Below are 18,769 nucleotides of genomic sequence, written 5' to 3'. Positions count from 1 at the left end.
GTAACCACCGTGGAGTGTTCGCGGGATACAGTGTAACCACCGTGGAGTGTTCGCGGGATACAGTGTAACCACCGTGGAGTGTTCGCGGGATACAGTGTAACCACCGTGGAGTGTTCGCGGGATACAGTGTAACCACCGTGGAGTGTTCGCGGGATACAGTGTAACCACCGTGGAGTGTTCGCGGGATACAGTGTAACCACCGTGGAGTGTTCGCGGGATACAGTGTAACCACCGTGGAGTGTTCGCGGGATACAGTGTAACCACCGTGGAGTGTTCGCGGGATACAGTGTAACCACCGTGGAGTGTTCGCGGGATACAGTGTAACCACCGTGGAGTGTTCGTCATAAACAACAACACAACATCTCGCTGATTGTGGGTAATAATAAAAACAACGGCGTAGTATATGGATTTAAATATAAACTGCGATGAGCAGAAGTGACAAGTGCAAAAATAATCCTTGATCTCGCTACCAATGGAACAATCCGACAAGAGGACAGTGCAAGGACTTGTTTCATAATAATAAACCAAACCGACAATCGCAAAAAGTATGTTTTCGCCCGTTAAAATTATAATCTCACTATTTCGTTCTGAGAAGAGTGAGATTTGTTTTGGGGGTGGATAGTGATGATGAATAGTATGATGAACATTGCAGAGCTAGGTAGTTCTGTGGCACATCCGTGATTTCCATCCGGCCTTTGGCAAGGACTTCATGATCCGGATTTTCATGTAATATAAATTAACATCAACCTACCTTTCGATGTCTTTTAAACACCTTAGACAAATCCCAGAGCACATGTGGTCCCATCAATACTAAATCTCAAACAATGGCAACAGTAGATATTAAGGGGAAAATTAGCAGGCAGACTGTTGGTGTTGATAGTTTAACACGTCATGAAATAGCGCGCGGATGAAATGAGTGACGTGTAAATTACGCGACAATATTTATTGAGTGTTGTTTCTAAATAAAAGTCCTACACTAAATACATTGAGATTTGTTATTTGTTATCTATTTTGTTAATTCATATTTAAAATCAATTTAAGATACATGGAATTAAAACTAAAATGTACTACGAATTAGGAAAAAATACCAAAAAGTACTGGTATAAATCAGTGCGGTTCACAGATGAAAATTAAATATATAAAATAATATCCAAACTTTTATCAGGTTCTCGCAAGTTTAGTATCTACGTCATTACGTCAAATCATCTGAGAGGAGAGCAACAACATAGGTGAAGTATGTTGTTGCCATTAACTATACATTTCAAACTTCATACTCTCAACAATATACATTTGTTTTAACAGTGTGTATAACGCATCGCAATTTGTTTCTATGTTATTCCATTACATCTTGAAAACATTTTCTTATCTTAAGTCAAAACAGTGTCTGTACGCACAACTTGTACATTACGTCATATTTTGCGTTGTCATAAGTCTTAACTTTGCCAAGTTATAAATGTTTAAGTTTCGAGTTGTAAGCTTCCTCATGTCATGCTTGGTTTGTTCAAGTTTGTTTCGCATTCAGAGCAAGAGTAAGTTGGTTAAAAAACCCAGCCTGATTTAGTTATGATTGGGCATGAAGATTTCATAAACGGATTTTCAGTGTGAGTAAACTCATTGCAGTCATATGCAATCCTGCATCCACAAATTATGTGTTTATGTTAATTATGGGATACATTTTTTTACGTGGTTATATGAAAGCATGTACTAAACATGTGTATGTTACAATCAGAGAGGACAACCTCTTTCTCTGCGACAGTGTTGGGCCCGTTCCACTGGACACAGACATCAGTTCCACGTCGTTTTGATTTACATTTTGTTGAGTTGTCAACTAACGGGAAATCAGCGGGAAATCAACAACAATGTCACCACATCATCTGATTTTAAAAATAGGAAATGTCCTTATGTTGATGACTTTTGGCACATCCAATCATTTCCCCACGCTGATTCAACGCCATTACATATTATTATTTTATGACGTGGAAACAACGTTGATTCAACCATTTCCCCCCTAGTAGGGTGTCTGTCAGTAGATTATAATAAAATAGCTAGAATAGAACAGAATAGACTGGAATACAATACAATAGAATATCGGTTAAAAGCTAAATAATTCCCCAACAACAACAGGCAAGAACTGTCACTATATAGGGTTGTTAAAGACTTACAGCTTTCACGGTGGTGGGTAGTTGGCAGCGACGACCTATAAAGAACAATAACGGTCAGGGACCAAGAACTCATCATTAGTTCGCGCGCTCATAGAATGGGACACGACGACGCACTGTCCTCAAAGTCCCCTTCCCATTCTTGCTGTGGCAGGAGAGACGGGGAGAAAATATCCATCGAGGCACTTAGCTACAGCCAAAGCGATGGACCACATGCATTTCAGATGCTTACATTCAGATGTGGCTACAATGATTCTGTATCACGAAAATGTAACGAATACCGATGTGAATCGGGCTATTGCGCACCAAACAGTCACGTAATGCGTTTTTTAATCTCAGTATTTTGTGGTCACCGACTGGCATAGTTATTTTTGTCGAGATATTTTGATACCTCCGTGAAAATGTATTTTTTTACAACAGCATGCGTTCAGCACAAAATCCCTGCTGGGCTATTATTGCTTATTTAATCATCAGTCATTTTGTGTGATGTTTTTCAAGAACGTGGAGCAGTGTTTTGCATGAAGTGATGAAGCCAGATGCCAACGCAGTGGAATCTGAACCCGGCAGAGTACAGCCAGGTAAACTGTATGGACATACAGACAGACGCCCCATGGGGGAGGCTGTCTCTCAGGTTGAATCCTAACTAAGTCTCTCATGTTACCATGTATTTCTCCTCTTGCTCATTCTCTCCCTCCCTCTCTCTCTCTCCATCGCTCTCATTGTACAGCGCGTGCTGTGGTCGTGGAGCGGATAAATGCCATCGCGTGAAGCGCTAACCCCCACGAAGAGAACTCCATGTCTTTCTTGGTAAGGGATATTTATTCTAATCAGCATGGCTTTGATGTTTAGCCGATCATGACACTGATTTATCTAAAGAGGTTGTTGATGATGATGATGATGATGATGATGATGATGATCTAATGAGCCAGCGTCTCCTCCAGGTGTGCAGTGTTTCTCTCTCATAACGCATTGATCTGGCCATGCTCCAATCCTAGAACTCAAGCTTTCTTTATCAGGGTTCATTCATAAGACCCATCTCATTATCCATGCATATTGCCATTACCTTTCCCTGTAGGTTATATCATGGGTACCAATCTGCTGCTAACCCTGTCATCAACGGTCTCTTTCTAAAGTAGCAGTCACTTCATGGACATGCACTGCATGTCTTCCTCCACAAACACTGTTGTTTTCCACATTGGCTCCAACCTTGATGCTCCAAAAGTATCTCTTCAGTGTTGTCCTCCTAAGTCCCTCCTTATCTCCTTATAAGGGCATGACGGCATGCCTGTCCTCTCCTCCCTCCTTCCCTATTGGACCGTCTCACTCCTCTCCTCTATTCTCCTCTCCTCCGGGAGCATGTCTCACCCCCTCCTCCCTCCTCCCCTCTTCCCCAGGACTGCTCCTGCATCTCCCCCACTCAGGTCCAGCCAATCAGCATAGAGGACCAGTATGAGGACGTCAGCCACCAATACCTGGTCAGTACAGTGCTGTGTCCACTCTGTTGGCATCCAATCGGAGCACTGAAGCCCACCCGGCCTTGTCTTTATGGTGTGGTCAGCCTAGTTCTATTCTATCAGGTCAGAGGTCAGAAAGGACCACTAGGACAACACAGGACAGTTTCGGGTCCTGTCTATGTGATGGTAGAGCTGCATGTAACCTACCACATAATAGGGCTGCCAGCCACTGACCAGATCGCTAGAACATTACATAGCCTATAAGTGAACCAAAGCTATTCATGCTGTATAGCACAGCAACAAGCCTTTTTCATAGCTGCTGTGTCAGCTCACCCTGGAGCTAACTGCCACAGCATCCCGCCCAGGCACGTGCACAGATGGGAGTCCACCTGCACTTTGCCCTCCCACTCGCCATGTGCCCTTTTGTGTGGTGGTGTATATATAATTTTTTAAATAAAAGTTTTGGTCATTGTTGTTCTGAACCGATTGCCCGCAAGTCGTCATGATGTCGTGTGTTGGTTGCTCCTGTTGGTTGCTCCTGTTGGTTGCTCCTGTTGGTTGCTCCTGTTGGTTGCTCCTGTTGGTCAGCCCTGTTGGTTGCTCCTGTTGGTCAGCCCTGTTGGTTGCTCCTGTTGGTCAGCCCTGTTGGTTGCTCCTCTTGATCAGCCCTGTTGGTTGCTCCTGTTGGTCAGCCCTGTTGGTTGCTCCTGTTGGTCAGCCCTGTTGGTTGCTCCTCTTGATCAGCCCTGTTGGTTGCTCCTCTTGATCAGACCTGTTGGTTGCTCCTGTTGGACAGACCTGTTGGTTGCTCCTGTTGGTCAGCCCTGTTGGTTGCTCCTGTTGGTCAGCCCTGTTGGTTGCTCCTGTTGGTCAGCCCTGTTGGTTGCTCCTGTTGGTTGCTCCTGTTGGTCAGCCCTGTTGGTTGCTCCTGTTGGTTGCTCCTGTTGGTTGCTCCTGTTGGTTGCTCCTGTTGGTCAGCCCTGTTGGTTGCTCCTGTTGGTTGCTCCTGTTGGTTGCTCCTGTTGGTTGCTCCTGTTGGTTGCTCCTGTTGGTTGCTCCTGTTGGTCAGACCTGTTGGTTGCTCCTGTTGGTCAGCCCTGTTGGTTGCTCCTGTTGGTTGCTCCTGTTGGTCAGCCCTGTTGGTTGCTCCTGTTGGTTGCTCCTGTTGGTTGCTCCTGTTGGTTGCTCCTGTTGGTCAGACCTGTTGGTTGCTCCTGTTGGTCAGCCCTGTTGGTTGCTCCTGTTGGTTGCTCCTGTTGGTCAGCCCTGTTGTTTGCTCCTGTCGGTTGCTCCTGTTGGTTGCTCCTGTTGGTCAGCCCTGTTGGTTGCTCCTGTTGGTTGCTCCTGTTGGTTGCTCCTGTTGGTCAGCCCTGTTGGTTGCTCCTATTGGTTGTTCCTGTTGGTTGCTCCTGTTGGTTGCTTCTGTTGGTCAGCCCTGTTGGTTGCTCCTGTTGATCAGACCTGTTGGTTGCTCCTGTTGGTTGCTCCTGTTGGTCAGCCGTGTTGGTTGCTCCTGTTGGTTGCTCCTGTTGGTCAGCCCTGTTGGTTGCTCCTGTTGGTTGCTCCTGTTGGTCAGCCCTGTTGGTTGCTCCTGTTGGTTGCTCCTGTTGGTCAGCCCTGTTGGTTGCTCCTGTTGGTTGCTCCTGTTGGTCAGCCCTGTTGGTTGCTCCTGTTGGTTGCTCCTGTTGGTCAGCCCTGTTGGTTGCTCCTGTTGGTCAGCCCTGTTGGTCAGCCCTGTACAGATCTCGCGCTTGCCCAGTTGCGCCTTTTTCCCCAGTCGTCCATGTACTGAGATTGCACATGCCCGGTATCCAAACATGCATGAGATGCGGCCACCAGTCTAGTGTGTGTAGCTAGCTACCTAGTTTATAATTTCAACAGTGTTGCCACAGCAGTATAACATTTGATTAACCCTTGAGTTACATCATCAATATTCAGTCTAGTTGGTGTAACCGGTGTGAAATGGCTAGCTAGTTAGCGGGGTGCGCACTAATAGCGCTTCAATTGGTGACATCACTCGCTCTGAGACCTTGAAGTAATTGTTTCCCCGCGGCTTTGTGGAGCGATGAGTAACGGTGCTTTGTGGGTGACTGTTGTCGATTGGTGCAGAGGGTCCCTGGTTCGAGGCCAGGTAGGGACGTGGAGAGGGACGGAAGGAACACTGTTACCCCTGGTTCGAGGCCAGGTAGGGGCGAGGTAGGGGCGTGGAGAGGGACGGAAGGAACACTGTTACCCCTGGTTCGAGGCCAGGTAGGGGCGTGGAGAGGGACGGAAGGAACACTGTTACCCCTGGTTCGAGGCCAGGTAGGGGCGAGGTAGGGGCGAGGAGAGGGACGGAAGGAACACATTGGCAGAGCACAGAGAGAGGAGCGGCTACATCAACAACCCTCCCCCCGACCCGACTCCATCCCTTCCTCAGTTGGCAGCAGCGTCACAGGTAGTCTAGGCTCGCAACAAGCTCTCCCAGTCTCACTGCAGAATCAGATGTTTATTTACATTGATCTAAACGGCACATTTCAAAGTTGCTCCAAACGACACATTTCAAAGTACTTTTTACACTCTGGGTTGACTCCACATGCTAGGTATCGTTCTATTTCTCCAAACATCACATTTCGAAATTGCTCCAAACGTCAAATTTAGAAGATTAACGGTTAAGGTTTTGGATCGGGTTAAAACATTGTTTAGACACTCATTCTGAATGGTTAAGCTAAGGGTTAAGGTTAGACACTCATTCTGATTGGTTAAGCTAAGGGTTAAGGTTAGACACTCATTCTGAATGGTTAAGCTAAGGGTTAAGGTTAGACACTCATTCTGAATGGTTAAGCTAAGGGTTAAGGTTAGACACTCATTCTGATTGGTTAAGCTAAGGGTTAAGGTTAGACACTCATTCTGATTGGTTAAGCTAAGGGTTAAGGTTAGACACTCATTCTGATTGGTTAAGCTAAGGGTTAAGGTTAGACACTCATTCTGAATGGTTAAGCTAAGGGTTAAGGTTAGACACTCATTCTGAATGGTTAAGCTAAGGGTTAAGGTTAGACACTCATTCTGAATGGTTAAGCTAAGGGTTAAGGTTAGACACTCATTCTGAATGGTTAAGCTAAGGGTTAAGGTTAGACACTCATTCTGATTGGTTAAGGTAAGGGTTAAGGTTAGACACTCATTCTGAATGGTTAAGCTAAGGGTTAAGGTTAGACACTCATTCTGAATGGTTAAGCTAAGGGTTAAGGTTAGACACTCATTCTGATTGGTTAAGGTAAGGGTTAAGGTTAGACACTCATTCTGAATGGTTAAGCTAAGGGTTAAGGTTAGACACTCATTCTGAATGGTTAAGCTAAGGGTTAAGGTTAGACACTCATTCTGATTGGTTAAGCTAAGGGTTAAGGTTAGACACTCATTCTGAATGGTTAAGCTAAGGGTTAAGGTTAGACACTCATTCTGATTGGTTAAGGTAAGGGTTAAGGTTAGACACTCATTCTGATTGGTTAAGGTAAGGGTTAAGGTTTGGATAGGGTTCAAATAAAACACAAGTGTCCTCCTCACAACCTTCTGATCCAGAGTCATGAGATTAAGACTCTAGTTAACCACCAGGTGATACTAAAATATCCACACAAGCCAATAGCCAGCCAACCATATATCTTGAGTTAGAGGATGATGAGGTTCATATCATGAAGTTATTATTTAAGAGCATTTAAGATAAATCACAATCAATAAAAACAAATATTGCTAACTGACTAGCAGATTTACATCAATCATCAACATGAATGATCAGCTAATAGCCCTCCTTTTCCCCACGTCTTTAGGAGGCACTGTAACTAACTAGCAGATTTACATCAATCATCAACCTGAATGATCAGCTGATAGCCCTCCTTTTCCCCACGTCTTTAGGAGGCACTGTAACTAACTAGCAGATTTACATCAATCATCAACCTGAATGATCAGCTGATAGCCCTCCTTTTCCCCACGTCTTTAGGAGGCACTGTAAATAACTAGCTTTCATGTTGTGATGATTGAGTGTGTTGTTGCAGAATTAAAAGGGTCTCTGCTAAAACAAATAAAAATGTCGCTGTTCTGAATTTCGAGATATGAATTATTTTAAGCATCGGCCCCCTGAAAGGTCTGTGCACGGCCCTGACCCCTTAACACAAAGTACTTTACAGCCTCTCCCTTAAGCATCGGCCCCCTGAAAGGTCTGTGCACGGCCCTGACCCCTTAACACAAAGTACTTTACAGCCTCTCCCTCCCCCCAACACCGGCCCCAGTGAAACTACCCCCACCCCAGCATTACCCTGTGTAGCTTAACACCACAGGGCCCCCCTGTGGCAGCCACTGGTTGGTCATCACCACAACACCATAGTACTTTGACCTCTTCAGGCTCAAAGGCAACACTCACTCACCCTCATTCTGCTTCCTCTTCTCTGCTAAATGGGCCCATTTCATGTTAGTTAAACATACCATGCTATACTAAAGCACTTGTAGACTGTATTTGTAGATTGCCTTCAGGGTAAGAAAAACAGTTCCTTTGGGTGAACTATCCCTCATCTAGGTAAAGAAGGTTATTATTGTGACCAGCTACAACATGTTTCATACATATTACCATGTTGTTACTACATGTTCTGTGATCTAATGAAATATGCTGCTGATACATTTCAGGGTTGTGTGTGAGTACGTGTGTGTTTGATTCTTCACAGAGCTCCGACGTCTCAGAATGCACTTTCACCTGGGGTGGTGCAGGCAGTGATGACATCACAGCGCTCTCTGCTAACTCCGCCCACTACCAGCTGCTGTCAGAGCTGGGTGAGCATACCATTGGTCACAAATCAACTCATCACTACAACCCAGAAAGACAAGTCCTTTCACTACATAGTTGTTGCCTGCAGAGTAATATCTCCTCTGACAAACACAAAGCATATTTCCTTTTAGCATGTTACTGTTGAATAGAATAGCTCATCCAAAAGCATTGTTTACAATTTCACTGACCAAGTCCCATACTACACATAGCCCGAGTATAAAGCGTTTGTATTGTGGACATTTTCTGTTACACATAGTCTATTGCCTTTTGGCACAGCTGTTGAATAAACTGGCCAATTCAAAATATTAGTTCACAAATCTCCCTGGATTATTGAAGACCATACTAACCACACAGTACCTGAGAATGAAGCATTTTCAGAGTTGAACGTGTTTCTACATGTCTTAATATTTATTACCAAACCGTGTTCACAGGGAAAGGCTTCAACAACCTGAGCCAGGTGTGCATGGCGCGCCACACCCCCTCCCGCCAGCTGGTGGCAGTCAAGAACACCAACCTGGATGAGTGTACTGAGGATGAGCTGCTACAGTTGATGGTGCGGTACTGTTTTAAAGGTCCTACAGATACGACCCACCTTGTCTTTTCATTGAAGTTCATGTCATAAGATACATTGTTCCAGCCACAACTGATTCAAAACACCTGATTCAACTAATCAATTTCTTAGTTAGTTGAGTCGGACGATTGCTTGAAAAAGATGAGTTAGCATTGGGCTAGAACAAAAACCTGCACTCTTGCTCTCTAGATCCAGGGTCAGGGACCATTTAGGTCATTGTTCATAATAACATTGTTGGCACTTGGCAGTTGTACAAGCCACCTTGGTGACTGTGTGACCCCAGTGTTTCCTGTCTGTGTGACCCCAGTGTTTCCTGTCTGTGTGACCCAAGTGTTTCCTGGCTGTGTAACCCCAGCGTTTCCTGGCTGTGTGACCCCAGTGTTTCCTGGCTGTATGACCCCAGTGTTTCCTGGCTGTGTGACCCCAGTGTTTCCTGGCTGTGTGACCCCAGTGTTTCCTGGCTGTGTGACCCCAGTGTTTCCTGGCTGTGTGACCCCAGTGTTTCCTGGCTGTGTGACCCCAGTGTTTCCTGGCTGTGTGACCCCAGTGTTTCCTGGCTATGTGACCCCAGTGTTTCCTGGCTTTGTCCCCAGAACGAGGTTCTTCTCTCCAGGCTTTTCCGCCACCCCAACCTGCTGACCTCTCGCCTGGTCTTCAGCTCCTGCTGCCAGCTCTGGGTCCTCACACCACTCATGGGCTACGGTCAGTCTACTGCATGCATCTTCTAACACTCGTTTCCTCTCACCATCCCTCTCCCACACTTACTCCCCCATCTCTCTTCATCCTTGTTCCTTCTCTCAGAGATAAGTTGGTTGAACTTGATTTTTTATGGTACAGAAATGACATGGTAAAAAATGCCTATGTTTGTAAGAAACATTACGAACTATTTGGAACCATGGTTACCGACTTCTCTCTCTCTCTGTCCCAGGTTCGGCAGATAGCCTGCTGAGGACCTTCTTCCCTGACGGGATGAGTGAGTCCCTGATCGCTTACCTCCTCCACGGAGTCCTGAAGGCTCTGCAATACCTGCACCTCATGGGCTACGTGCACAGGTGAGGGAGGAAAGACACCATGGGGACAAGGGAGAGATATGGACCGTTTTAAGGCTTCTACATGTAGCCGATGTGAAATGGCTAGCTAGTTAGCGGTGCGCTAGTTAGCGGTGCGCTAGTTAGCGGTGCGCTAGTTAGCGGTGCGCTAGTTAGCGGTGCGCTAGTTAGCGGTCAAGCGAGAGTTAACGGTGCTTCATGGGTGGCAGTTGCTGATGTGTTCAGAGGGTCCCTGGTTGGAGACCAGGTTGGGGCGAGGAGAGGGGCGGAAGCAACACCGATACACTTCTGTCCAACTACAGCCAATCCAACTGTTAGATGGTACCTGTACTCCTTGTTTACAGCCTCGCTGTTGTGTTACTATGCGTTTCCTATTTAGCAAATGCTTCTAGGGCCCGTGAGTAAGCACTTCACGGCAAAGTCTACACCTGTTGTATTCGGCGCTTGTGACCCATAACATTTCATTTGATTTGTTGAAAGAATCAGCCTAGTTTGCTGTCTCAGGTGGACATAGTTGCTCGGAGTTGCTCTCAACATGTAGAATGTGCCAGGGACAGTTGGTCTGAGCTGGTAAAAACAACCTCATGCATCATCAATAGTTAGTTGACTGTAGTTGTGTAGAAGCCTGAAGATTTGGCGAGAGTGAACGCTCTTCTCCTCTTCCTCTCAGGGGAGTGAAGGCCAGTCACATCCTGCTGTCTGGGGAGGGCCGTGTCTACCTCTCAGGGCTGCACAGTGTTTACAGTATGATGCGGGATGGGAAGAAGGTGAGGACTGTGTACGACATGCCCCACCACAGCCCCGCCCTGCTACCCTGGCTCAGCCCAGAGCTGCTACGACAGGACCTGCATGGCTATGGGGTGAAGTCAGACATCTACAGTCTGGGGATAGTAGTCTGTGAGCTGGTCAGTGGCAGGGTGCCTTTCCAGGACATGCCCCCTACACAGGTACTGGGGCCTTACATTAATACAGCACAATGCCATACGCGAGGGCTGTCCTCATACATTACAAAACATAGTTCAGTCTATGAGAGTCTCATTTTTTCTCCATCTCTCTTCCTCTGTGTGACTGTGTCCATATGTCTGTGTCTCTCCCTCCAGATGCTCCTCCAGAAGCTGCGTGGGTCCCACTGCTGCCTGCTGGACGTGGCCCCCTCCCCCCTCGGGGAGCTGAGGGGGCTGAAGGTGTCCCGCTCCGGGGTGGACTCTGGCATCGGGGAGAGTGTTGCCACAGGCAGCCTGACCCGCACCGCCACCGCCGAGAGACCTCAGAGCCCCGCCCCCAAGAACCACTCGGTCACCCTGCACAACCTGGTCCAGCTGTGTCTGCAACAGCAGCCCGACTGCAGGTGAGACATACACGTGTGCAGACACACCGAACGCAACACACACACAACAACACACACACCGAACGCAACACACACACACACACACACCGAATGCAGGTGAGACACACACACACAGGAGCAGCAGACGTTATACACAGGAGCAGCAGACGTTATACACAGGAGCAGCAGATGTTATACACAGGAGCAGCAGACGTTATACACAGGAGCAGCAGACGTTATACACAGGAGCAGCAGACGTTATACACAGGAGCAGCAGATGTTATACACAGGAGCAGCAGACGTTATACACAGGAGCAGCAGACGTTATACACAGGAGCAGCAGACGTTATACACAGGAGCAGCAGATGTTATACACAGGAGCAGCAGACGTTATACACAGGGGCAGCAGACGTTATACACAGGGGCAGCAGACGTTATACACAGGAGCAGCAGACGTTATACAGGGGCAGCAGACGTTATACACAGGAGCAGCAGACGTTATACACAGGAGCAGCAGATGTTATACACAGGAGCAGCAGACGTTATACACAGGAGCAGCAGATGTTATACACAGGAGCAGCAGACGTTATACACAGGAGCAGCAGATGTTATACACAGGAGCAGCAGACGTTATACACAGGAGCAGCAGACGTTATACACAGGGGCAGCAGACGTTATACACAGGAGCAGCAGACGTTATACACAGGGGCAGCAGACGTTATACACAGGGGCAGCAGACGTTATACACAGGGGCAGCAGACGTTATACACAGGGGCAGCAGACGTTATACACAGGGGCAGCAGACGTTATACACAGGGGCAGCAGACGTTATACACAGGGGCAGCAGACGTTATACAGGGGCAGCAGACGTTATACAGGGGCAGCAGACGTTATACACAGGGGCAGCAGACGTTATACACAGGGGCAGCAGACGTTATACACAGGGGCAGCAGACGTTATACACAGGGGCAGCAGACGTTATACACAGGGGCAGCAGACGTTATACACAGGGGCAGCAGACGTTATACACAGGGGCAGCAGACGTTATACACAGGGGCAGCAGACGTTATACACAGGGGCAGCAGACGTTATACACAGGGGCAGCAGACGTTATACACAGGAGCAGCAGACGTTATACACAGGAGCAGCAGACGTTATACACAGGGGCAGCAGACGTTATACACAGGAGCAGCAGACGTTATACACAGGGGCAGCAGACGTTATACACAGGAGCAGCAGACGTTATACACAGGAGCAGCAGACGTTATACACAGGGGCAGCAGACGTTATACACAGGAGCAGCAGACGTTATACACAGGGGCAGCAGACGTTATACACAGGAGCAGCAGACGTTATACACAGGAGCAGCAGACGTTATACACAGGGCAGCAGACGTTATACACAGGGGCAGCAGACGTTATACACAGGGGCAGCAGACGTTATACACAGGGGCAGCAGACGTTATACACAGGAGCAGCAGACGTTATACACAGGAGCTGCAGACGTTATACACAGGAGCTGCAGACGTTATACAGGGGCACCTCCGTTTGAAGTCGTTCTTTCATTCAAGGAACAATTTTAAATGTTCTTGTGTTCTGTCTGAATTTCTGTCATTTTTGGGCAGCAGAGATTCGTTGGTAGATATGACAGGGTGGGACATTAAGGCATGGTGTGACTGCTAGATATGACAGTGTTGTGGGACATTAAGGCACAGTGTGACTGCTAGATATGACAGGGGAGACATTAAGGCATGGTGTTAGATATGACAGGTTGTGAGACATTAAGGCATGATGTGACTGCTAGATATGACAGTGTTGTGGGACATTAGGGACTGCTAGATATGACAGTGTTGTGGGACATTAAGGCAGGGGACTGCTAGATATGACGTTATACATTAAGGCAGGGTGACTGCTAGATATGACAGTGTTGTACATTAAGGCATGGTGTGACTGCTAGATATGACAGTGTATACATTAAGGCAGGTGTGACTGCTAGATATGACAGTTATACATTAAGGCAGGTGTGACTGCTAGATATGACAGTGTTGTACATTAAGGCAGGACTGCTAGATATGACAGTGTTGTGGGACATTAAGGCAGGAGCTGCTAGATATGACAGTGTTGTGGGACATTAAGGCACGGTGTGACTGGTAGATATGACAGTGTTGTGAGACATTAAGGCATGATGCTGCTAGATATGATTGTTGTACATTAAGGCAGGTGACTGCTAGATATGACAGTTATGAGACATTAAGGCAGGACTGCTAGCATGATAGTGTTGTTATTACACAGGAGCTAGATATGACGTGTATATTACAGGACTGGTAGATATGACGTGTTGTGAGACATTAGGCATGATGTGACTGCAGATATGATAGTGTTGTGGGACATTAGGCACAGTGTGACTGCTAGATATGACAGTGTTGTACACAGGTGTGACTGCTAGATATGTTAGTGTTGTGGGACATTAGGCAGCTGCTAGATATGACAGTGTATACACAGGGGCTAGATATGATAGTGTTAGGGACACAGGGGCTGCTAGATATGATAGTGTTGTGGGACATTAAGGCATGGTGTGACTGCTAGATATGACAGTGTTGTACATTAGGGTGCTGCAGATATGATAGTGTTGAGGACAGGGGCACTGCAGATATGATAGTGTTGTGAGACAGGGTGACTGCTAGATATGACAGTGTATACATTAGGGGTGACTGCAGATATGACAGTTATACACAGGTGTGACTGCTAGATATGACAGTGTATGGGACATAAAGGCAGGGTGACTGCTAGATATGACAGTGTTGTGGGACATTAGGGCAGCTGCTAGATATGACAGTTATACATTAGGCATGATGCAGATATGATAGTGTATACATTAGGGCACAGTGTGACTGCTAGATATGACAGTGTTGTGAGACATTAAGGCATGGTGTGACTGCTAGATATGACAGTGTTGTGAGACATAGGCATGATGTGACTGCTAGATATGACAGTGTTGTGGGACATTAAGGCACAGTGTGACTGCTAGATATGACAGTGTTGTGGGACATTAAGGCATGGTGTTGCTAGATATGACAGTGTTGTGGGACATTAAGGCATGGTGTGACTGCTAGATATGACAGTGTTGGGGCATTAAGGCATGGTGTGACTGCTAGATATGACAGGTTGTTGGACAGGCGTTACTGCTAGATATGACAGGTTGCAGCAGGCGTTGACTGCTAGATATGACAGGTTGTGGGACAGCAGGCGTTGCTAGATATGACAGGGGCATTAGGCGTTGACTGCTAGATATGACAGGGGCAGCAGGCGTTATATGACAGGGGCATTAAGGCATGATGTGACTGCTAGATATGATAGGTTGTGGGACATTAAGGCACAGTGTGACTGCTAGATATGACAGTGTTGTGAGACATTAAGGCATGATGAGCAGCAGACGTTAGTGTTGTGGGACATTAAGGCACAGTGTGACTGCTAGATATGACAGTGTTGTGGGACATTAAGGCAGTGACTGGTAGATATGACAGTGTTGTGAGACATTAAGGCATGATGTGACTGCTAGATATGATAGTGTTGTGGGACATTAAGGCACAGGAGCTGCTAGATATGACAGTGTTACATTATAGGAGGGTGACTGCTAGATATGATAGTGTTGTGGGACATTAAGGCCGACTGCTAGATTGACAGTGTTGTGAATTAAGTCGGTTAGATATGATTCATTGCTAGATATGAAGTGTTTTTAAATGTTGACTGCTGTGTTCTGTTGTGACATTTCTGTGACTGCTAGATATGATAGTGTTGAGGTGACTGCTAGATTGAAGTGTTGTGGGACATTAAGGCATGGTGTGACTGCTAGATATGACAGTGTTGTGACATTAAGGCACGGTGTGACTGCTAGATATGACAGTGTTGTGGGACATTAAGGCACAGTGTGACTGCTAGATATGACAGTGTTGTGGGACATTAAGGCACAGTGTGACTGCTAGATATGACAGTGTTGTGGGACATTAAGGCATGGTGTGACTGCTAGATATGACAGTGTTGTGGGACATTAAGGCATGGTGTGACTGCTAGATATGACAGTGTTGTGGGACATTAAGGCACAGTGTGACTGCTAGATATGACAGTGTTGTGGGACATTAAGGCATGGTGTGACTGCTAGATATGACAGTGTTGTGGGACATTAAGGCATGGTGTGACTGCTAGATATGACAGTGTTGTGGGACATTAAGGCACAGTGTGACTGCTAGATATGACAGTGTTGTGGGACATTAAGGCACGGTGTGACTGCTAGATATGATAGTGTTGTGGGACATTAAGGCACGGTGTGACTGCTAGATATGATAGTGTTGTGGGACATTAAGGCACGGTGTGACTGCTAGATATGACAGTGTTGTGGGACATTAAGGCACGGTGTGACTGCTAGATATGACAGTGTTGTGGGACATTAAGGCACGGTGTGACTGCTAGATATGACAGTGTTGTGGGACATTAAGGCACGGTGTGACTGCTAGATATGATAGTGTTGTGGGACATTAAGGCATGGTGTGACTTTGTCCTGTTTTGGTGTTCCATAGACCCTCTGCTTCTACACTGTTGACCCATGCCTTCTTCAAACAGGTAGGTGTCATCATCATCAAAAGGCTGTGTTTTGGACTGGATTGCATTCTGTGTCACGGTGTGGCTGACTTCTTATTCATGTATTTTTCTGTGGACTGTATGACAGGTGAAAAGGCATCATACCCGGGACTCCTTCCTCAGTCTCATGTACCCCGCGGTGCCCCTTGGAGTTTCCAGCCCCGATGACCCCCCTGTGCCCTGCTCCCCTACCCCGTCCTGCCACCCCCCCACCTCCGCCATCGCTCACTCCACAGAGGAGGTGTGGGACTTCTCCTAACCCTCCTCCCTGCCCCCTTCCACCTCTGCCCCCCACATCCCAAAACCTGACAACCAAGCCTAACTCAAGACAATCATAACGATAAAAAAAACAGCGAGCCCAAACCTTTCTACTGTGCTCTGATTGGACCTGTCCTACCCACCACTCTGAACCTTTCTACTGTGCTTTGATTAGACCTGTCCTACCCACCACTCTGAGCCTTTCTACTGTGCTCTGATTGGACCTGTCCTACCCACCACTCTGAACCTTTCTACTGTGCTTTGATTGGACCTGTCCTACCCACCACTCTGAGCCTTTCTACTGTGCTCTGATTGGACCTGTCCTACCCACCACTCTGAGCCTTTCTACTGTGCTTTGATTGGACCTGTCCTACCCACCACTCTGAGCCTTTCTACTGTGCTCTGATTGGACCTGTCCTACCCACCACTCTGAGCCTTTCTACTGTGCTCTGATTGGACCTGTCCTACCTACCACTCTGAGCCTTTCTACTGTGCTCTGATTTGACCTGTCCTACCTACCACTCTGAGCCTTTCTACTGTGCTCTGATTGGACCTGTCCTACCCACCACTCTGAGCCTTTCTACAAGTTTTCTATGCTTTTCTATGTTTGTTTTGGAACTCAAATAAGGTTCTGCAGGTGGATGTTTGTTGTCTTGAGTCTTGTCCTGGAGGCAGAACTGAGCCATTTCCCCTTAGATAGGCCAGCTGCTGGAATAGGAGGGCGGGATTATTGAAGCTGCTCTGCCTGGACCATCCAATGAGGATCTCTGTGCCATGGGTGTGGCTGCCGGTCAACGCCACTGACAACCAATGACGTTGCAGGACAGTGAGGACACACCCCCTATGCCAGTTTAAAGACCTATCACTGGACTCATATGGATCGTACTACGAACAGTAATGTGAACTATTTTAGGCTATTAGACTGTGAAAGGGCATAGATAATAATGTGTCAGGGTTTGAAGAGGAAGATAATAGATGTTGGAGAGTGTGTAAGTGTTAAATCAGTGTGTGAGCAGAGACGGTACGAGAATAGCTAGTGTGTTAGAGGAAGTTCTATGGTTATTCCTCTTGTCTTGTGAAACCAGCCTGATCTCGCGATAGCTCACATTCCCGAAGTGAAACTAAACGTGAGCTCAGCAGTCCGTCTGATTGACCAGGCTGCTATCCCTCCCCCGTACAACCAGTGAAATCCCTGGGATCCAATAAGATCTATAACACTACCACTACTGTGGTTTGAGATGCACTACCCTATACACGTCCTCCGAGTCATAATAAACGTATGGGAGGGTCCTCAATTGTATCGTTTTAATGAAATCTGTGAACTGTTTATGATACATTGATGTGTTTTATTCTGTGGTTGATGATTATGTGTATGAGAGACATTGTATGTATCAGTGCATATCAAACATGTTATAGCTGTATGAGCCTTATAGAAGCCTTATAAATATATTCATGATCCATTTTTCTAAAACAATGGCCCTTTTTTTCTTGTCTTTGGAAGTTCTGTATGGTCTTTCTGAAATCTCTGTTGAAGCCCAAATAAGCAGAAAGCTGTATAAGGGGTTATTGAAGGGTTAGGTCAGGTTGACATTGGGATTGGTGGTTTTTGGCAGTAATGTGTTTAGGACTGCATTGCTTGAGGTAGAGGTTCCCCCAACCACAGATCTAGATCAGGTTATCCTACCCCACATCCACTTAACCTTTAGGGGTGTGAACAAATATCTGACCCTGTGTCAGTGGTTAGGTTTGACTTCTACCCACTCATAGCTACATCACTGAATAGTCTATGCCTAAAATATGGATTAGCGCTGTGCTTGTCAACCTGGGGTATGTATACCACTGGGGGGACTTGGCCTTTCTCCTGGGGGATTCAGAAGACACCTCCACAATGACTGTCCTGGCTGAGACGCTGTGATAAAATACACCCTGTGATGTCACAGAGGAACCTCTCTAGTGGGTGGAGTCCATATCTCAAAAATAAACAACTACCACCTGACACCAGTGGACAATGGAGACAGGAGAGAAAGTGGAGAAAGGTAAAACCACATTGTTTCTTCATTTACATCTTAGTCCACTACAAAAATGCTTGTGGCTCAGAAACATACCCACCACCGGTATGTCTATCATTTTGTCCTGGTGAGGGCTATTAGTTCATTTGATCAGCATCTCATTCTGTTTCCAGCAGCTGCGAAGGAGGCCAAGACGGACCTCAAGGATGTGGTAATGTGCATAGATATAGAAAGCTAGATAGGAATATTTGTTAGAGACTGCAGGCACAAACTGTCAGCCATTATTATTATACCATCTTAATTGTATTTCTATGGTAACAGGGCTCTCCATAGGCTCTCTTAGTTCACGTTTAGGCCTTCAGATCTGGCCACATACACCCCTCCCCCTTATCAACGGCATGTACTGTTATGTATGCCACTCTAGTTCATAGTTCAGTCCAACCTGTGTCCTCTGACCATGGGTGTTTAGGAGAAGATGTAGGGACAATGCCAATGACCTTACAGTCCATGTATTGACCT

At 46.6% G+C, this 18,769-nt stretch overlaps 1 protein-coding gene across 5 annotated transcripts; it reads left to right on the top strand.

Annotated features, from left to right (window-relative positions):
- Window positions 1-1,170: 1,170 nt before the first annotated feature.
- Window positions 1,171-17,710, top strand: LOC127905975 (STE20-related kinase adapter protein beta-like). Of its 5 annotated transcripts, none has more exons than XM_052506512.1 (12): window positions 1,171-1,234; window positions 2,658-2,737; window positions 2,887-2,966; window positions 3,554-3,634; window positions 8,302-8,407; window positions 8,834-8,955; window positions 9,567-9,675; window positions 9,902-10,025; window positions 10,693-10,969; window positions 11,123-11,370; window positions 15,923-15,965; window positions 16,072-17,709. In XM_052506512.1, exons 3-12 carry the CDS (start codon window positions 2,955-2,957, stop codon window positions 16,240-16,242), a joined length of 1,293 nt encoding a protein of 430 aa, XP_052362472.1. In that variant the 5' UTR covers window positions 1,171-1,234; window positions 2,658-2,737; window positions 2,887-2,954; the 3' UTR covers window positions 16,243-17,709. The 5 variants fall into 5 exon arrangements, with proteins under 5 accessions (XP_052362472.1, XP_052362473.1, XP_052362474.1 ...); XM_052506513.1 differs by having other exon boundaries at window positions 1,176-1,229; XM_052506511.1 differs by lacking the exon at window positions 1,171-1,234 and adding an exon at window positions 1,256-1,601.
- Window positions 17,711-18,769: the final 1,059 nt, after the last annotated feature.

Source organism: Oncorhynchus keta, unplaced genomic scaffold (assembly GCF_023373465.1).
Source record: "Oncorhynchus keta strain PuntledgeMale-10-30-2019 unplaced genomic scaffold, Oket_V2 Un_contig_2653_pilon_pilon, whole genome shotgun sequence".
NCBI classification, from domain to species: domain Eukaryota; kingdom Metazoa; phylum Chordata; class Actinopteri; order Salmoniformes; family Salmonidae; genus Oncorhynchus; species Oncorhynchus keta.
This window is presented reverse-complemented; position numbering and strand designations above follow the sequence as displayed.